The sequence below is a fragment of the Triticum urartu genome, chromosome 6 (genome assembly GCF_003073215.2).
Source record: "Triticum urartu cultivar G1812 chromosome 6, Tu2.1, whole genome shotgun sequence".
Taxonomy (NCBI): Eukaryota; Viridiplantae; Streptophyta; class Magnoliopsida; order Poales; family Poaceae; genus Triticum; species Triticum urartu.
In genome coordinates this window covers 156408852-156426904 of record NC_053027.1, presented here as the reverse complement: position 1 = coordinate 156426904, position 18053 = coordinate 156408852, and the positions used below count along the sequence as shown (strand labels likewise).

General features: G+C 51.3%; 1 protein-coding gene across 1 annotated transcript; it reads right to left on the bottom strand.

The window, feature by feature from the left end:
- Positions 1-5213: 5213 nt before the first annotated feature.
- Positions 5214-16393, bottom strand: LOC125517527. The gene is made up of 10 exons (XM_048682733.1): positions 16134-16393; positions 15431-15760; positions 14942-15014; positions 6570-6682; positions 6390-6474; positions 6238-6310; positions 6035-6090; positions 5874-5939; positions 5631-5696; positions 5214-5543 (listed from the first exon to the last, which is right to left on the bottom strand). Exons 1-10 carry the CDS (start codon positions 16256-16258, stop codon positions 5460-5462), a joined length of 1071 nt encoding a protein of 356 aa, XP_048538690.1. The 5' UTR covers positions 16259-16393; the 3' UTR covers positions 5214-5459.
- Between the last annotated feature and the right edge of the window lie 1660 nt (positions 16394-18053).

The window sequence follows — 18053 nt, the reverse complement described above, 5'->3', positions numbered from 1 at the left end:
CCTTGCCTGCAAAGTTCTCAGAGTTGCCTTGATCCTCGTAAGCGAACTCAACGGGCTCCTCGTTCACATACTCGTCTCCCAGCTCTACCCAAGCAAGAACAACAAGCAAAAGGAACACAATCAACCACGTGCAATGCTCAAACAACATGATGCAAACATGGTATGATATGCGGGATGCGATATGTGATGCATATGCAATATTTGGAAAGGAATGATTGAACCTGACCTCAACTTGGAAAACCAATAGTGCCACTGGAAAGGTGAGGTGATTTCGGTCGAAATCGATATAAAGATCACCGGAATCGGATGCACGGTTTGGAAATGGCGAGCAAAACAAATATGGCACCGGTCTGCGATAAACAGCAAGTAGCCATCTAAATGCATCAAGATAAATATGCTACAGCACTCAAACATGACAACAAAATACATGGCAGGGATCCTCTCATGATGCTTGACAAAATATGAACACTGAGTTACAGCTAATTCACTCATTAACAGGTTCAAACAAGCATAGCAAAAGTGCAAATGATAACAGGTTTCAGACTTAGTGAAATTAACACAAGTCAGGAATTTATCATCAGGAAGCAATGTTTAGAGCACGATAACTACATGCTACAGGAACATATCATGGCAAAGATAGGCATGGCATGAAGCTACTCAAAGCACATAACAAAAGTCCCTTAGTGATCTTGAGCCAAAAGGGATCAGAAAATACAATTGCAAGCATGTGAACATAGCAAAAACATAAACAGATTGAGACTTAGTGAAAAACTGGAGCATGCAAAACAGATAACGACTAGGCATGTTTACGAGCTCGATGCACTCACCACGAGGCATTGCATGATAAACTAAGCATACACCCAGCAAATAGACATGGCATAGAAGCATAGACATGGCAAGAATAACAACATAGCATGCACGGATCAACAACAACAAGCTTGGCAAAATTGCAAAACATGTTAACAATCTGCCAGGAACATTTTATAGCAAAAGTAGAGCTCGATTGACTCAAGCTAGGGTGCTCCATAATTGCAAGCAAAGACATGGATGGGTAGAGCATCACAATATTAACAAAACATCCTTACTGATCATCCTCAAAAGAGGTACGGATCACTAGGAAACAACATGAACATATGACATAAAAACAATATCAGGACAAGGACTTAGTGAAATTCTAAGTCCCTGAAATCAGCATCATCGAGTAAGCTACTTTGCATGCTTGTGCTAGTCACCACAAAGATCACAAAAAATACATGGCATACACCCCTGTAAAGATGGCATGGCATTCTACAAAACAATGTAGAGCTCAGGATCATAGCATGCACACATTAATCATGGCAAAAATGACAAAAGGTCATTTGCTGAAACAGATCTGACATAATCATCATATAGCCCTCTTCCAACAGCATTTCGGGCATCAAGATGAGCTCAAATGAAAATGATGCAGTGAGATGAAATGATGTACTCGTCGAGACGAACATTTTGATATGCTACACGCATGAATCGGAGCTACGGATGCAGAGTTATGGCATGTGGAAGAATGCAAAAATTCTAGGGTTAGGGACGAAAAAGTCAACCGAGAGGGGATGGATCTGGATCTCGCGGCACGCAAACCGAGGCGGCTGGAACAGTGCTCGCCGGAGACGCCTGAGGGCGCCGGAGTTGGGGGAGGTGGCCGAAGTTGCACCGGCGTCGAGGAGGAGGAGGACGGGGCTACGGGTAAGGTGGCCGGAGCAGGGCGGTGCGGTCGGGCGCGGTGCGGCGCTCGCCGGCGCGGGACGGGGCGGCGGAGGCGACCGGCGGCTTCGGCGGCAGAGAGGCGGCGGAGAGGCGGCGCCGGCGTCGGGCACGAGGAGGAAGAAGGTGGCGGGGCGCGCGGGGCAGCTCGGGCCCGGACGGGCGACGGGAGGGCCCGGCCTAGGCCTCGTGGGCCGGCGGGGCTGGGGCGGCGATGCGGTCCCTCCCGGGACAGGTGGTGTCGCCTGGTTGGTCGGCGGCGGCGGGCGGACACGTCCGATCCGCTCCGGACGTGTCCGGCGGCGCGGGGAGCGGAGAGACTAGGGTTTCGGAAAGAAGATCCGGGAATTGGAAATGGGGGTCTATTTATAGAGGTAGAGGGAGTTAGGAAGCTCCAAATGAGGTGCGATTTTCGGCCACGCGATCGTGATCGAACGCCCTAGATGATGGAGAGGGTTTTGGTGGGTTTTGGTCCAACTTGGAGGGGTGTTGGGCTGCAACACACACGAGGCCTTTTCGGTCCCTCGGTTAACCGTTGGAGTATCAAACGAAGTCCAAATGGTACGAAACTTGACAGGCGGTCTACCAGTAGTAAACCAAGGCCGCATGGCAAGTCTCGGTCCAATTCGGAAACGTTTAACACCCGCACATGAAAAGAGGTAGAAAGGGACACCGGGTGACATAGGAGCGCCGGAATGCAAAACGGACAACAAACAAAATGCTCGAATGCATGAGACGAACACGTATGCAAATGCAATGCACATGATGACATGATATGAGATGCACGACAAAGACAAAACACACGGAGACAAAAACCCGACACCGAGGAAATAAAATAACTTAGTGCCGGAAACGGCAAGAGTTGGAGTACAAATAAGGTAAATTGCATCCGGGGTGTTACATTGCGGAAATGCAATGATGGGTTTTGCGAGTAGGCAATGCGGAAATGGAGGGTAAGGTGGTGTACTATACACGGTGTCGCAGTTGGAAGCACGGTCCCTAAGTAGCCAAAACACCTTAGGAGACACAACTCACAACACAAACAAAATTGGGTTAAGTTGGGGTGGCGAAGTGTATGGTGGGTAAGCCTATGCGGAAGTGGTGGTGGTGGTTGATGAAGAAGCAACCGTCCCTAAGTAGCCGAAACACCTTAGGAGACTCAAGTCACTACTCAAACAACCTCAAATGCTATGGGGATCAAAATGGGTTAGGTTGCGGAAGTCGGTGGTGGTGTAGCGGATGATATGGTGGAAGGCCTAGACAAAGATGCCAAAATTCCAAAATTTTGATGGGGTCAAAAGGTTGTGAAACCAAGGTGAGGTCCTCGGGCACGTTGATAGCTTCAAAACAAGCCAAAGAACACTCAAATCGGAGTTCGGAGTGAAAAGTTGTGACCAAAACGGTGAAGAAGGCTGATGCTGAAATTATGTGTAATGTTTCGGGTTAGGCCGGAAGTTCCGGGCTCCGGAAGTTCCGGGGGGGTGGCCGGAAGTTCCGGGGGTCGCGGAAAAAGTGCGGGGAGTCTGGGGTTTTTTGGGGTAAACTTTCTGCTTAGCCCGGAAGTTCCGGGGTTGGGACGGAAGTTCCGGGGGAGTCCGGAAGTTCTGGGGGTCGTGGAATTTCTTCCGGGACGAACCCTAAATTCCAGATCTGAGAACGGGGGCAGAAAAACTCGATTTCCCGAGGCAAAATTGAGACGATTTCGTGGATGAAAAGTGGGGAAACTTGGGGATATGCTAGATCCACTTGAAACCAAGCAAATCCATGGATCAAAATCAACAAAACATCATCCAAACCAACAAATCACAAAAAAATTGGGGCTATTTTTGGTGGGGATTTTCGGATTTAGGACGAAATCAAGCAAAAGAAGTCTAAAAAACAAAGAGGGAGGCTCCGAAATCATGATCAACCTTGCTCATGATACCAAGATGATGTAGGGTAGAACCCTAATGGCCCGATTTTTCACAAAAGGAGCGGATCCCGCGAATAACACGAAGAACACGGGGGAGAAAGGAGAGAAAACACAAGGGGAAACACTCAAGAACAAGTCCAATCACACATCCACTAGACAATCAAACACACAAGATCCACAAGGTACATGAACAACAAAGGGAAAGATACAAGGTAGAGTTCATCTCCGTGAGGAGGTCTTGAGGGGGGCCACCCAAGAGGGGGTCTTGAATCCGCTTGGGAGGATCTTCTCCGAGGAGGCACGATCTCCGTGGAGAAGGTAACCAAGTGGATGAGCAAAGCTCTCACACAAACATGAGCTAATCCTTTGCTGACCCTAGAATGGAGGAGGGGGGTGAGTATATATAGTAGCAGCCACGAAGGGGTAAGTGAGGGGCGAATGGGTACATGGGCCTTGGCCCGAGTCTCTGCGCGCGGGTAGGGCCGGAAGTTCCGGGGACGGCCGGAAGGTCCGGGCGCCGGAGGTTCCGGGCGAAGGTCCGGGCGCCGGAGGTTCCGGGCGAAGGTCCGGGCAGGGTCCGGGCTATCCAGAGAGTTGGCACACTCTTGAACGGTTTCGGTGCAGCAGGGCCGGAAGCTCCAGAATGGCCAGAGGTTCCGGTGGCCGGAAGTTCCGGGCAGCGGCCGGAAGTTCCGGGCAGCGGCCGGAAGTTCCGGGCCTTCCAGAAACTTGTCCACGCTTCTTCTTCCTTCTCTTCCACGCTTCCCTCGCGGATGGTGTAGTTGTTCCTTGGCGCTTGCACTCCTCCTCGACATTCGTGAAGCTCCGACAATACCTATGCATGCACACGGGAGGAGTGTCAAGTAGTATACCATCCTCGAGAGGGTCAAGTGAACACGTGTAAAGAAGATGATTCACCTTTGTGTATGTGAAGTAGATATCGCACGTGTCACTTACCGAATGAACTTTTGACATGGTGATGTTTGCATCAAGCTGGCTACACGGTTGTGCCATTGTCCACCCCATCCCACCCCTCGGTGTCGTCCGTCACAATCGTCGAGCTCGTGCCGCCATCCACAAGCATCGCTCATCGTTGTCCCCGAGCTCCTACCATCATCCCTAAACTACCCCACCACCGAAGTCCGATATCACCATCGACGTCCCCGTTGAACTCCTTCCTCCTTCCTGTCGTTGGGGTCCGCCTCTCGACCTTCCCACCATTAGATCATCATGTTTCATGCGGTTCTCAAATTTTAGGGCAGTACATTATTTAAAGCAGAAGTCAGACTGGTGCTCAAAAACATTCTCTCTCCTGCTCTATAATGGTTTTTAGGGCACCGCGTTTTACATTGAAGAAGATGGTGTATGTCTGTGCTTGCAACGAAGTGTTGTCAAACCAAAGCACATGTACGCATCATCATAAAATGGTGTTGCCTGCTCTCTCAAAAAGAAAAAAAGAAAAATTGGTGTTGCCTGCTTGAGACCAGAACACATGAGCCGATGAACTGGAAAGAGTTCTTTTTTTGGCGATAATAACTGTAAAGAGGTTGAAGCCACGTGCAACTAGTTCCAACCACTTTGGCACTTTTATCCTGTTAAAAACACAAGAATGACAGGCATCTACATTACTATATTTTTAGATTCTGTTTACAGTAATTCCTACGCTGTGGAATAATATTAGAATCCATCAACATAATCGATTTGAAAGCTTCCAAAAATTTACAAGCATGTATTTTGGAGTCCCACTGGGGAATACTCCTGGACTGAGGGTGGCATGCACCATGAACTTTTGCAGAAGGGATCACCGCAGTCAGCTGCTGGGCCTGCGTCGCCGGAGGTAGAGGAACAAAGCCGTGCACGCCGCTGCCGCGTAAGGGAACACAGTCCAGATGCCCTAAGGAAGCATAATTTGGATTAGTGGGATTACGGAGAAGGAGAAATGGAATTGTGGGGGGTGGTGTTGGGGGAGTGGAACATGTACCACGGCAGCTGCAACGCTCGCGAGCGCCACGACGGGGTGTTCTCTGAGAAGAAATCCAATCGCTAACTGCAGTGAAACATCTTGAATGTCATGAGTAAGGATTGACAGGTTCTCATCCATTGATATGTGGCAAGTTCTTGTGATGATAAATCAAATGTCCGTACCAAAGTGGCCACTTGGTAACTTACAGAACGTAACAGACAACGGTTCTGAAACCAAATAATGGGGTCAATGTCACTTTACCTGGATAGGAAGAGTAAACAGACAGCCGCAACAAACTCCAGCGAAATAACAGTCTGCTGATACGCCCTGTTTATAGTTAGTTACCAATAATGTCAGTGACAAAGCATTGACCAGTATATTCGTTGAAAACTTGGCAGGAGAGTGAAGCCTGAATGACTAACTACTGCGCCTGCCAGAAATCCTGTCGGATTCCTTACGCCGATTGAAAACCGTTCAACTGCAGTAAAAGGAACAGATAATGATGACTTAAACTGCTAAAACAATTGTCTACATACACAGAAGGTGCATTTTGTGGAGTTCCAACATGCGCGCTGTTTACCCAAAGCTTAATAATGATTGTGAAACTGCTAGTTCAGATGCATACCAAAGCCAATCAGGTTCCCGTACTTTTGTATAGCACGAGATACAGTCAGGGCTTTATCCTTGCTAATTCCAAGCTACAAAAAAGAACTGTAGTTAGATCTCACTATAATGCACAAAAGATTTATGTCAGTGATTGATAAATACTTGTCTAACCTTGCTGTATATGTCTTCAGATGCTCTTGTTTGTCTAAAAAGCTTACCAAGATAGAATGGTACCATATCGCTGATACAAACACCCCTGCACGAAAGGATAGTTTAAGACAATAATTTCTATTAGTCTGTTCTGTACTATCTTCTGACGAAATGGTCTATAAAGACAGAGGACGGGCATACCAGTAAACCCACAACACCGTAGAAATTATATAAGATGCATTCGTCGAGAACGAGTTAACAAGAGATTGCCAAGTTCCATCCAAACAAAGGGTGCGTGCTAACGAGATCCCGACCTGCAGCATGATGAAGTCAATACAATTATCAACAATGAAGAATTCTTTTGCTTGATTCTTCATTGTTAATAATTGTATTGACTTCATCATGCTGCGGATGGCTCCCGTCCCCCCTCGCCCCCCTCTCCCCTCCGGCGTCCCAGCCCCACCCACCGCCTCCACCCCTCCCCTGCCTCCTACGACGGCCACCTTCCATGACCCTCTCCGACGGCATGACTCCCCCACCGCCAAAGCCTTGCGGGTCGCGCTCGGCGTCGGCGACGCTATGGGTGACGACTTCCAGGCGCAAGTTTGGCGGTGCCTTTCCAAGCATATCAATCCGCGTCGCCATGAACCCCCATGCTTCCTCTCCGTGCATGTCCACCATTCTTCGCTCGTCCTTGACGAAGAGCTGGTGGCCGTCCTCATGCAAGCCTGCCTGGGCGGCAACGCCCCCGCTTTCCAGGTGACTCGCCTCCATGATCAATTCTTTCGCATCTCTGTATCCGATATGCGCATTGTTCAAGCTCTCATTGCCGAGCCCATCCTCGTCGCCACAAGTCACTCCATCCAGTTTCTCCCTTTTCCACCGCCACCCACCTCCACACACCGTCCACCCATCCACCAAACAAAGCCCCTTGACATCGGCGACCGCTTCGGCCATGCCGACGCATTCCTGCGCTCTCAGATCGGGTTCTTCCCCTCTCCCGGCGTCGACTTCGCGCGCAACATTCATGATTTCTGCTCGTCCAAAGTTTTTGCAGCGCCAACTGCCTCGGCCTCGCTCACCTCAATCATCTTCTTCGTCCATAAAGCGGATTTATGGTCGATGAAACTCTCGTCGCCTCGCTTCTCTCCTTCCGCTTTGGTGGACCTGCGCGTTCTATCGAAGTTCAACGCCTCTCCAACGCTGCGTTCAATGTACCGGTCGCCTCCCACCACGTTGCCACGCTCATGGCGGCCTGCTCCCCGATTGTGACGCCTCGCATGTTCGCCACCATCACCGTGGCGCCTCATGCCTCGCCGGCCATGCTGGCGGCGCGGCCATCCTCGCCGCTACATGATGCGCTGGCGCTTCCTCGCGTCGTCGTCGACGACTCAGCACGCTCCTCTCCGTGCATGGCCTCCATGCAGGTGGGTCATTCTCTCGCCAACGGTCAGCTGCCTGCTGGACCTACTGCAACTCCCGCAACTAGCTCCACTCTGCGATCGCATTCAAAGGTACGACCGTTCCGGCCTGGCATTTCGTTCAATAAGCTGATTTTTTCTAAATACCACTGCCTTGTCATCACTCCTACCACATGCCTAACACACCAACCAAATACTCCTATTTGGATCGTGTTTTCTTCTAAGTCAGTTTGCGCTAACGAAACTCTGATTAATAATGCTCTAGATCACCAGTTTTCGTTCCAACGGGTTTTCCATGCGATCACGCTCGCTCCGAACTTGTTTTTAGTGCATGTGTACTCGGTCAAGGTCAGATCTGAGGTCCTCCGTTGCGCGCCCATCCTTTTTTCAAATTTTGAACTTCAACTATTTGACTCATTTGACCAAGCATCTCAAATAGTGCGATCGGTACCATTGCCTGTAGTGTTTGAACCGGACTCAATCGATCCATTCGCACCCATCCTGCCCACTCACCGCACGTCCTTGCTTGGACCACACCCGTCAACTAAAAAACTACCGCAAGATCTCTCTCACCTGCACACCAAGATACAACACACTGTTCCATGCGTGGATTCCACTGCTGCTGCCTCGGTTGACCGGAACGCAATCGATGGCCTAGGACACGTGTGCCGCTCATCTGGTTTGGCCTCCCCCGCCAAGTCTCCCCGCATCCTTTCTCCAGAGAAAAAACAAGACGGTGTAGACGACCGCACTGTACACCCCCTCGACCAGCCTAGTTCGTTAAACAATCCAACCATAGACCACCCGACCTCACGCCACCCATCACATGCCACTGACGCATCCGGCCCACCTGCGTCGCCACAGCCGCCCCCCGGTCGGCCGCTCGGCCTGCTCGATCCCCCAGGTTCCAACACGCACCCCATATCTTACCTAACAGACACTGATTCACAGGTCCCACAATCGCACCCCCGCTCGTTCTCACCGCGTGACAAAACCAACGCATGCATGCGCACGCATGCGACCATCATCACGTCTACTCCACCACTTGCCTCCCCTACCTCCGTCAGCCTACTCTCCGCCCAGTCCCCTCAGCTCCATCTCGAGATCGCCATTACCCAGTGCCACGCCCCTGCCACCGCTGCCAGTCCGCTAAGCTCTTCGATCTCCACGCCGCTGCAAGACCCGCGCAGCTACCGGGAGGTTTTGCTCTGCTCCCCGCCTCGGGCCCCTGCATCCCCTCTCCCCCACCCATCGCCATCTCCAGCCTATAAATCGCCTCCTTCCCAGATGGTCCGCCTCAAACACTTCCACCACCACTACAGCCGCAAGAAGAAGACTAGGTGTTTTCGGTGCCTTGCTAGCGACCACACCATCGCAGACTGCCGCGACCCCGTCCGGTGCTCTCGCTGCTGGTGCTCCGGCCACCGGAGCTACAGGTGCAAGGCCATCCGCTTCCTCCCGTTCTTCCCTCCTATGCCCCCTTCACCGCGTATTAACCCTGCTTTTGTGCGACCGCCATGCAGCTCTATGGCACACACGACGGGCACCCACACCGCCTCCGGCTCGTCGGCCGGCTCCACGTGCTCCGATGGCGCACCAATCTGGTTCGGCTCCCACTGCGTCCTCACCAACGATCTGCCGCCATTCCGTCTCCCGCTCATCTTCGGACCGCGCACCTCCTCATCCTCCCCCCGACGCCGTCCTTCGCTCCACCCCCACCCCCTTCCCCAGCCACCATTCCCACCGCAACATCATGCTTCCGTCCACCGGCACCACACATCCCTCTCCTTGTCCCTCCAAGCTGCCTAGTCCACCAGGTGGACAACCTTGCCTACGTACACCTTGCCACTTCTATGCCTAACCCATTTAGGTTCATCCGCCAGGCCCTCGCTCAACACCGCAACAATCCCACGTTCGGCCTCACTTCCTCCGCACGTGGCGCCGGCCGTCTCTCCTTTGCCAACGCAGACGAGCGCCTCGCGGCCACTAGTCATGGGCCGATCCACCACCAGGGCAATACCCTGTTCTTCGAAAGGCCTGAACACGCTGACAATAGATCTACGGCCATCTTCGTTCACATGGCTGAGATCGAGGCTTTCGATTATCCCGATGAGCTCTGGCACCCGGAGGGGGCAGACTACTTCTTCTCCCACCTTGGTGACTTTGTCTCTGCCGACCAACACTGCTTCCAGGGTGACCACTCTAGCGTTCGCGCGCTCGTCATGGTTGCCCGCGATTTTGTCCTCCCTCCATGCCTCACGGTGCGTCTCCCCGACAACGACATCGTAGTTGTCAAGCTGGAGAGCCGCGCGCTCTTCCGTCACGGCTCCGGGGCATTGCCCTTCAGCTCTGAGGACGGGGACGATGGCTCCCTATCCTCCCTCTCATCAAACCCTCGCCTCTCTCCCTCCACTGTTACTCAAATCAGGAACATTGCCATGGCCATGTCACCATTTGCATGCACCCCGGAGTCGCCCTTGGGCCCTCCCCCATCTCCCACTACTGACAGGCCGCTCGACGGCATCCCAATCCTCGCAGTCATGGCTGACGGCATGCCCGTTGCCATGCTTGTTCATGCCCCATGGACCCCTCCCGCTCGCTCCCCCTCTCCACAAAAGTTGCACGCTCGCTCGCGCCATGCACGCCCCCTGCTTGCACTGCCAGCCCCACCATCTCCACTTCCTCTGCCACCTACGCCGCCTCCTCCACCATCCCCACCTGCCCTTCAGCCGCTCCCCCTTCCTGTGGATCTCTCCGCCCAGCCACTGGACCTGCCCCCAGAGCCTACGCACGAGTGCCTTGCCAGGCGCATCAGCAGGCGCGCCAAGATGGCTGCTGACTCCGGCATCAAGGCTAGACGCAGCGCTAGGCTGGCTGAAATAGAGCCGCCTATCTACTCCATGACCTCCAAGGCCATGCGCTCCAAGGCAAAGAAGCTCGACCTATCTGCTGCTTCCAAGGACCTCTCCGACGCCCTGATCCACGCTCGGCTCTGCGACAACTCTGGGCTCATCGACGGCTCTGCGCACGGTCCTGCCTCGCCTGAGGACCTGGCCGCCGTCGCTGCTGCCTACAGCGCCACGCCGGAGATGCTGGCGGACCTCGCTTCCGGTTCTGGTGGCCAGGGATCGCCATGATGTGCTCTCTTCTCCGCGGCCACGTGTGTGGCGGCCATGTCTGGCCATGTATCCAGGGCCTCGCTCCGACCTGTAGTCGCTGTGTTAGGTTTAATCTACTTGTAATGGTGCTCATGCCTGCTTCTGTCAGTGTGCCGTACTGTACCTTGACCCAAAATGGTTGCTTGTTGGGTCAATACCCCTATGTAAGGTGTCAACTTAAGTTTCCATTATGAAAAACGCTACCTACTCTATCGTGTTCTGGAACGTTCGCGGTCTAGGAGATAATGATAAGTGCTCCAATGTGTTCTCTGAAATCAATCTCCTATGCCCATCCATTGCCCTTCTTCAAGAAACCAAATTACAAAAACCAGACACAATCAAACTACGATCGATCTTGCTGCGCTTCCTAGACTCTAATAACCACCTCGACGCAATCGGAACAGCGGGCGGCATTCTCTCGGCTTCTAACTCACGTTGCTTCTCGCTTCTCAACTGCCAACACAGGCGTTTCACATCCACATTAACGCTATCATGTCTCGCATCGCCACATAATATCTTCATCACTAATGTCTACGCCCCCTCGCAACGAGAGCTAAAACTAGTCTTCCTTGACGAACTGAAACAAATCGAACCACCACCTCAATCTCCTTGGCTCCTAATAGGTGATTTCAACCTGACTCGATTCCCCAATGAACGCAACAACGACAACTTTAGACGATCGGAGGCTGATGCCTTTAACGACACCATCGACCAACTTGCTCTCTTAGAGCTCCCGCTCCTTGATAGAGAATTTACCTGGTCAAATAAAAGACTATCCCCCACGCTGATTCGCCTAGATAGGGTACTGATCAATCTATCTTGGGATACTCTTTTCCCTAACTCACACCTCACCTCCCTCACTCGATTTGTCTCTTATCATGTTCCACTCCTCGTCACCGTATCCACATCCGTCCCATCTTCCCGCCTTTTTCGATTTGAACGATTTTGGACCTCCTTCCCAGCCTGTTCTAACATTGTGCGCGGCTGCTGGCAGCCCGGCCCACAGCGCCACGGTGGGCGTTTCATTGATCCGGCGGCTTCGCTCGCTCAAAAAATTAAAGGTACAAGATCGGCCCTAAAGTCTTGGGCCAAGTCGCTGCGGCCCATCTATCAACGGGAAACAAATTGCAAACTCGCTCTCCAGGCCCTTGACCTAAACGAGGAATTCGCTCCTCTCTTCCCGATCGAACAAAAACTGAGGCTCACGCTCTCCAACTTGCTACAACATACCATCAAACAAAAAATCGCCTTCTGGAAACAGAGGGGAAAGATCAGGGTCGCCATTGACGGTGACGAAAACACTCGATTCTTCCACGCCACGGCTACGCAGCGCTCTCGATCAAACAAGATTCCCATGCTTTTACACAACACTTCCGAAGTTTTTCTGCACGAACAAAAAGCTGACATCTTAAAGGACTTCTTCCAACAGCTCATCGGGACCTCAAAAAATGCAACATGGAACTTCAGCTTGCAACAACTGTACCCCTCACCCCTTCCCCAGCTCAGTGATCTTGCACAACCTTTCTCTAATGACGAAATATACCAAGCCTTCCTCTCTATGAACACCAATGCTAGCCCTGGACCAGATGGCTTTGGACCCATCTTCTTCAGAAAATATTGGAATGATATCAAACAACCCATCCTAACCTTCTTCGCTGCCTTCCATGACCAAACCGCTTCTTTAGAACGATTCAACCGGGCCTACATGGTCCTTCTTCCAAAATCTCAGGCACCAACAACCCCAGACGCGTTTAGACCCATATCTCTTCAAAACTGCACGCCAAAAGCAGTTGCCAAAGTCCTCACCAATAGAGTTAAACCTCTCATCCCACTGCTCATACATTATGACCAGACTGGCTTCCTTCATGGACGTAACATTGCTGAAAACTTTATATACGCTGCCGATATCCTCAGTGCATGCCACTCCCGTAAAGCCCCGACCATGATCTTCAAGCTCGATTTCAGGAAAGCTTTTGACTCCATATGCTGGTCCTCCCTCATACAAATCTTACAAGCCCGCGGTTTTCCCTCTGACTTCTGTTCTTGGGTACAAAATATCCTTCTCACTGGGAAAACAGCTATCCTTTTAAATGGCATTCCAGGATCCTGGATTCAATGTAGATGTGGCCTCCGCCAAGGTGATCCATTCTCGCCATACTTATTCATCATCGTTGCCGACGTCCTTCAAGTCTAATCGCAAAAGCGTTCCAAACCAACGTTCTTTGTCACCCGTTACGGCCTAACGAACCACCTGTGACACTTCAATACGCTGACGATACACTGATAATTGCTGCGGCTAGCGACGCCGCCACCATTATCCTCAAAAACACCCTTCATGACTTCGCCCTTGCAACGGGGCTAGTCATCAACTTCCAAAAAACGGCTCTTCTCACCATAGCCACCGACTCTTCCACGCAAAACAGCATTGCCACAGCGATTGGCTGTTCCTTATCCTCCTTCCCACTAGTGTATCTAGGTCTACCACTCTCCCCCACCAAACTGCCTCTCACAACTTTCGACCCAATCATAGACAGCTTTCGAAAATTCCTCTTCGGTTGGGTGGCCCGCTTGCTCTCTCGGGGGGCACGTCTCACCCTGCTAACTGCGGTTCTTGACTCCTTAACAGTTTATTTTATGTCCGTCTTTCGCCTACCAAAATCGATCATAGCCAAACTAGACGCCATCCGGAGGGCGTTCTTCTGGTCTAACGAGCCAACCTGCACTGGGGCGAGCTGCTTGGTCGCGTGGAAAAACGTTTGCAAACCTAAAGATACTGGTGGTCTAGGCATTAAAAATCTGGAAGTTCAAAACCGCTGCTTGCTTATGAAATTCTCCTCCAAAATTCTACAACACCCAAACATCCCCTGGACCCAATGATACCACCACCAATACCCTCTTGGCATTGCAGCAAAAACCTCAAAACCCTCCTTCCTCTGGAAGATCATCAACAACAACTTGCCACTTCTAATTGAGCACTCATTTGTGCTCACATACAATGGCCTATCCACTTTCTTTTGGCTTGATAAATGGTTACTGCAGTCTCCCCTCCAAAACGTCTTCCCAAACCTCTTCTCACACTCCATTGATGACAAGGTTTTAGTGGCTACTGTTTGGCAAACCTACGGAACCGTCTATCTAATGTTGCTGCTCGCGAGTTGGATTGTGTGTTGTTGTTGTTGCAGGATTTCCAGCAAACGGACCAACCTGACGAAAGATCCCTCACCCACGGACTACCGTTCTCTGCCAAGAACGCCTACTCCTCCATTACTGCTGAAGATGATACAGACCCTCACCACGACTTTGTCTGGTCTTCCAAAGTCCCGATCAAAGTCAAGATCTTCGCATGGCTCCTCCTCCGTGACCGGCTCAACACGAAGGCAAACATGTTCCACAAACACATTGCCCAATCTGCCGCATGTCCGCGCTGTCAAGACCCTCATGAAGATGCACTCCACCTCATCTCCAACTGTTCTTACGCTACACAGGTCTGGTCCTCCCTGGGCCTGCCGGCCCCGACCTCCCTTGCTGCTCTGCTCCAACACCCAACGGTTCATGGCCTCAACCCCAATATCTGGCCTTCGGTGGTTCTGACTATCTCTTGGAAGCTATGGGATTCCAGAAACGCGCTCGTCTTCAGGAATGACGATCATACACACAGAACCACCATACGGAACATTGTTGCTGACTTCTCTCTATGGGTTTTTCGGTTCAAAAAGAAAGAAGACAATATCTCCGCTAGACAATGGCTTCACTTCCTCTCTTCAGCTGTACCCTAATGATCATGTTGTAACCAAACTACTATTGTAATTCTCGACTCCTCCTTTTGAGTGGTAATATATTCAGGTGGGGAAGCTCTCCCCCCCGGTGACCGTTCAAAAAAAATTATCAACAATGAAACCACTATGAAGTATGAACAGGTATAAATTTGTGCATATGTGAAATAGAGTTGGAATACTAGATGAGCATAGTCTTAGGTACCAGTACAGAGACAGACCCAAACGTTTAAAGCTTCTTCACTAACAAACAGTCCAAATCCAGCAGCCATGAGCAACCAGAAGTAGACCCACCTAAAAAAAATAGGAAACTCAATATATTTACAGAAGTTTCAATAACGAATTATTTAGTTGTCAAATAATTTTGCAGTGATAAATGTCATGTTCTTGAAACCTTGCAAGGGTGAAGGAGGGAAACAAAGCTAGGTTGTATAAACAATTCTAAATTTTGCAATGATAAAAAGGGAATGATGCTTGGAGGTTACAGAGTCATCTCAAAAGCTATTTCTATAGATCAATCATGAACCATTGTGCGTAGTGTTCAATTCAGTCACCGTCCATGAAGGAATAGATCTGACACCTCACAAACTGAAAGTGGTTCATGAATACGTTTCAACAATAAATATTTTTACTTCAGCATCTATTTGCTCCTAGAATAAGAACACAATATTTAGCATCAAGGAAACAAAAAGATGGTCAAATACACATACCCTGGTGTATATTCCGGAATGATGACCTTCTTCCCGAACTGAGAAAATGTATATCCGACAGTATCTGACTGCGCAGAAGCATCAATAATCTGTGGCAGGCTGAAAGAAGGACCAGATGAAGGTTGCTTCATGAAGATGGATATCGCGGTGACCGTAGCCGCAACACCCAGTGCAACTGCCACTTTTGCAAGCAAGGAAGCGCCAGCATTGCTGCTAGGTTCGACTTCCACCGCATCGATGATCTCACTTGCATCGTCGACACCAGCAGAAGGTTCTGCCCCAGACAGCGCCTGCGCAGTCCATGGACCCAAACGGGACGCCCTGCGCAAACTGTTTATGTTTGCAGGAAAGAAGTTTCAGACATCTTAACCCACCAGTTTTCCCCAAAGCACACCCTTCTGTAAGAAAACTGAGCCCTAAATCTATAAAAGATGACTGCAGAAAACCTATAGATTGTTAAATTCAGTGAGGAACATATGAGACTTGACTTGGGAACATCTAATCTAATCTACAGAGGCTACAGCGATGAGTCGGCTATTGGTAAGAAAGCGTCGTTTCTTCTAGCAGAGGTTGCTCCAAATTCGTCCAGGCGGCAGAAATGTTAGGCCGCCTGCAACAAACGCCTACTGAGAAAAACGCCACCCTCGAACCCCGATCCTACTATCAGAGGGAGGGAGCTCCAGGAGGAGGAGGAGAACCCGACCTCGTAACGCGACTGCGAGCCGCGGCGGACCGGCGGGGACCGGCGGAGAAGGTGGCGCGGCGGCGGGGGAGTCGAGGAGGAGGCGGTGGCGGAAGGCAGCCCAAGCGCGCGTGGACCGTCGCCATGAGCCTGGGAGGATGCGGCGGCGGTGGCGGCGTCGCGCGTGTCAGGACCAGGCTATCGGCGTATGTTTTGTGTGGCGCCAAAGCAGGTTGGTCGCTGGAGGATGATGATGCGTGCAAATGGCGTATGCCATGAAACTTTCAAGTCTACAGTATAATTTTCTTCTCTTAGGGCCTGTTCGGATTAGAGGAATAGAAAACATAGGTTTAGAACAACGGACACTCAAACGTGTGGCATGTTTGTACTTCGCTCACACGCGTTGATACACATTGTTTTTTTTGCACGAATCCCCTTGTTAGAGTCTGAAGCAAAATGGAGCTCTTCTGTGCGTTTGGATTCTGGGCCGTTGGATCGGTTTCGTGATTGCGTTCTGGCCGTTGGATCTCGGGCTCGGTCGTCTCCAGCCGTCGGATGTTTACTCGGTCGTCTCTAGCCGTCGGATATTTTCCCTACAGCCGTGTCCCGCCTGGCCGTGCCACCGCGCGTAATTACGCTGCCCCGCCAAGGGCATTCTCGTCATTTCACTTGGCTGGGAAAAGATCTGTAGCGCAGGCAGAGGCGAGACCGTAGAGCCGTCGTTCCCCTCCCCTTCCAGCCCGCTCGCCTCCTTCTCCCCCTCCCGCGCCCGCCTCTCTCTCTCCCTCCCGCGCCCGCCTCTCTCCCTCTTCCTCCCACGCCCCTCCCTGCCCCGCCGCCGCCGGCCGCCGCTCCCCGCACTCGCTCCTCCTCCCACGCAGCCGCCTCTCTCCCTCGCTCGCTCCTCATCTGGCGACAGCGGCGGCGGCGGCGGCTCCCGTGCCCGCATTCTTCCTCCTACCAACCACGGCGCTCCTCCCCATCGCCATGGACGAGCTTGAGCTCCAGGTGCTCCTTCTCTGCCCAGAAGCCCAAGGGCGTTGCGGGGCGGCAAGGGGCTCAGCCTCAACCCGCCAACCCTAGCTGCCCCCACGCCGCCGTCGGCTCCTTCTCCCGGCCTGCCGGATCCCGTCGTCCGCATCCCCGGCGTCGTCGCCGTCGCCGTCGTCCTCGCGTGCACTCGGCAGGAGAAGTGCGGCTCTCCTCTTAGCCCGTCTCAGTTCTCTCTTGCTCTCTCAGTCCCCTTTCTGCCTGGTTCTTGCCACTGATGCGCCACCTCCTGGTTCATCATGAAGGTATTGCATGATAGGTGCTCGATAAATTGTGAGGGCGGGCTAATGAGTAGTTTCTTAATGGTTGGGCCTGCGATGGCATCGATTAAGTCTGTGTTGACAAGACCAGCTGGGTTTGCGATGACTAGGTTGTTAGCACAGTCTCCTGGATGCAATGCTCCTCTTGTTTCTTCTTATCTTACCAATGGATTTGTTTGGGCTAAGAAAATGCACTCTCTCTGGATCTGTGATGCCACCACTTTCTGCTATCAAGTAGTGGTTCTTACATGTTTTCCGTATGTCAAATTGTGCCATATGTGACCTTTTGCTTCACCGTAGTATTAATTAATGTAAGATGCAGATTTTTAGAAATATCAATGATTGTGTGATGCTTAATTAGGCCTGAAACATTTATCTTGCCAAATTTATGTGCATATGGCGACCTCTCCGACCTTTTCTACTAGGAGATGATGCTGGTTCTGAAATTATGATCATATATTTATGAAGTTCTTTTTTTCTTGAGCTCGTGTTCTTTTTATTTTGCCATATGTGACCTTTTGCTTCACCGTAGTATTAATTAATGTAAGATGCAGAATTTTAGAAATATCAAGGATTGTGTGATGCTTAATTAGGCCTGAAACATTTATCTTGCCAAATTTCTGTGCATATG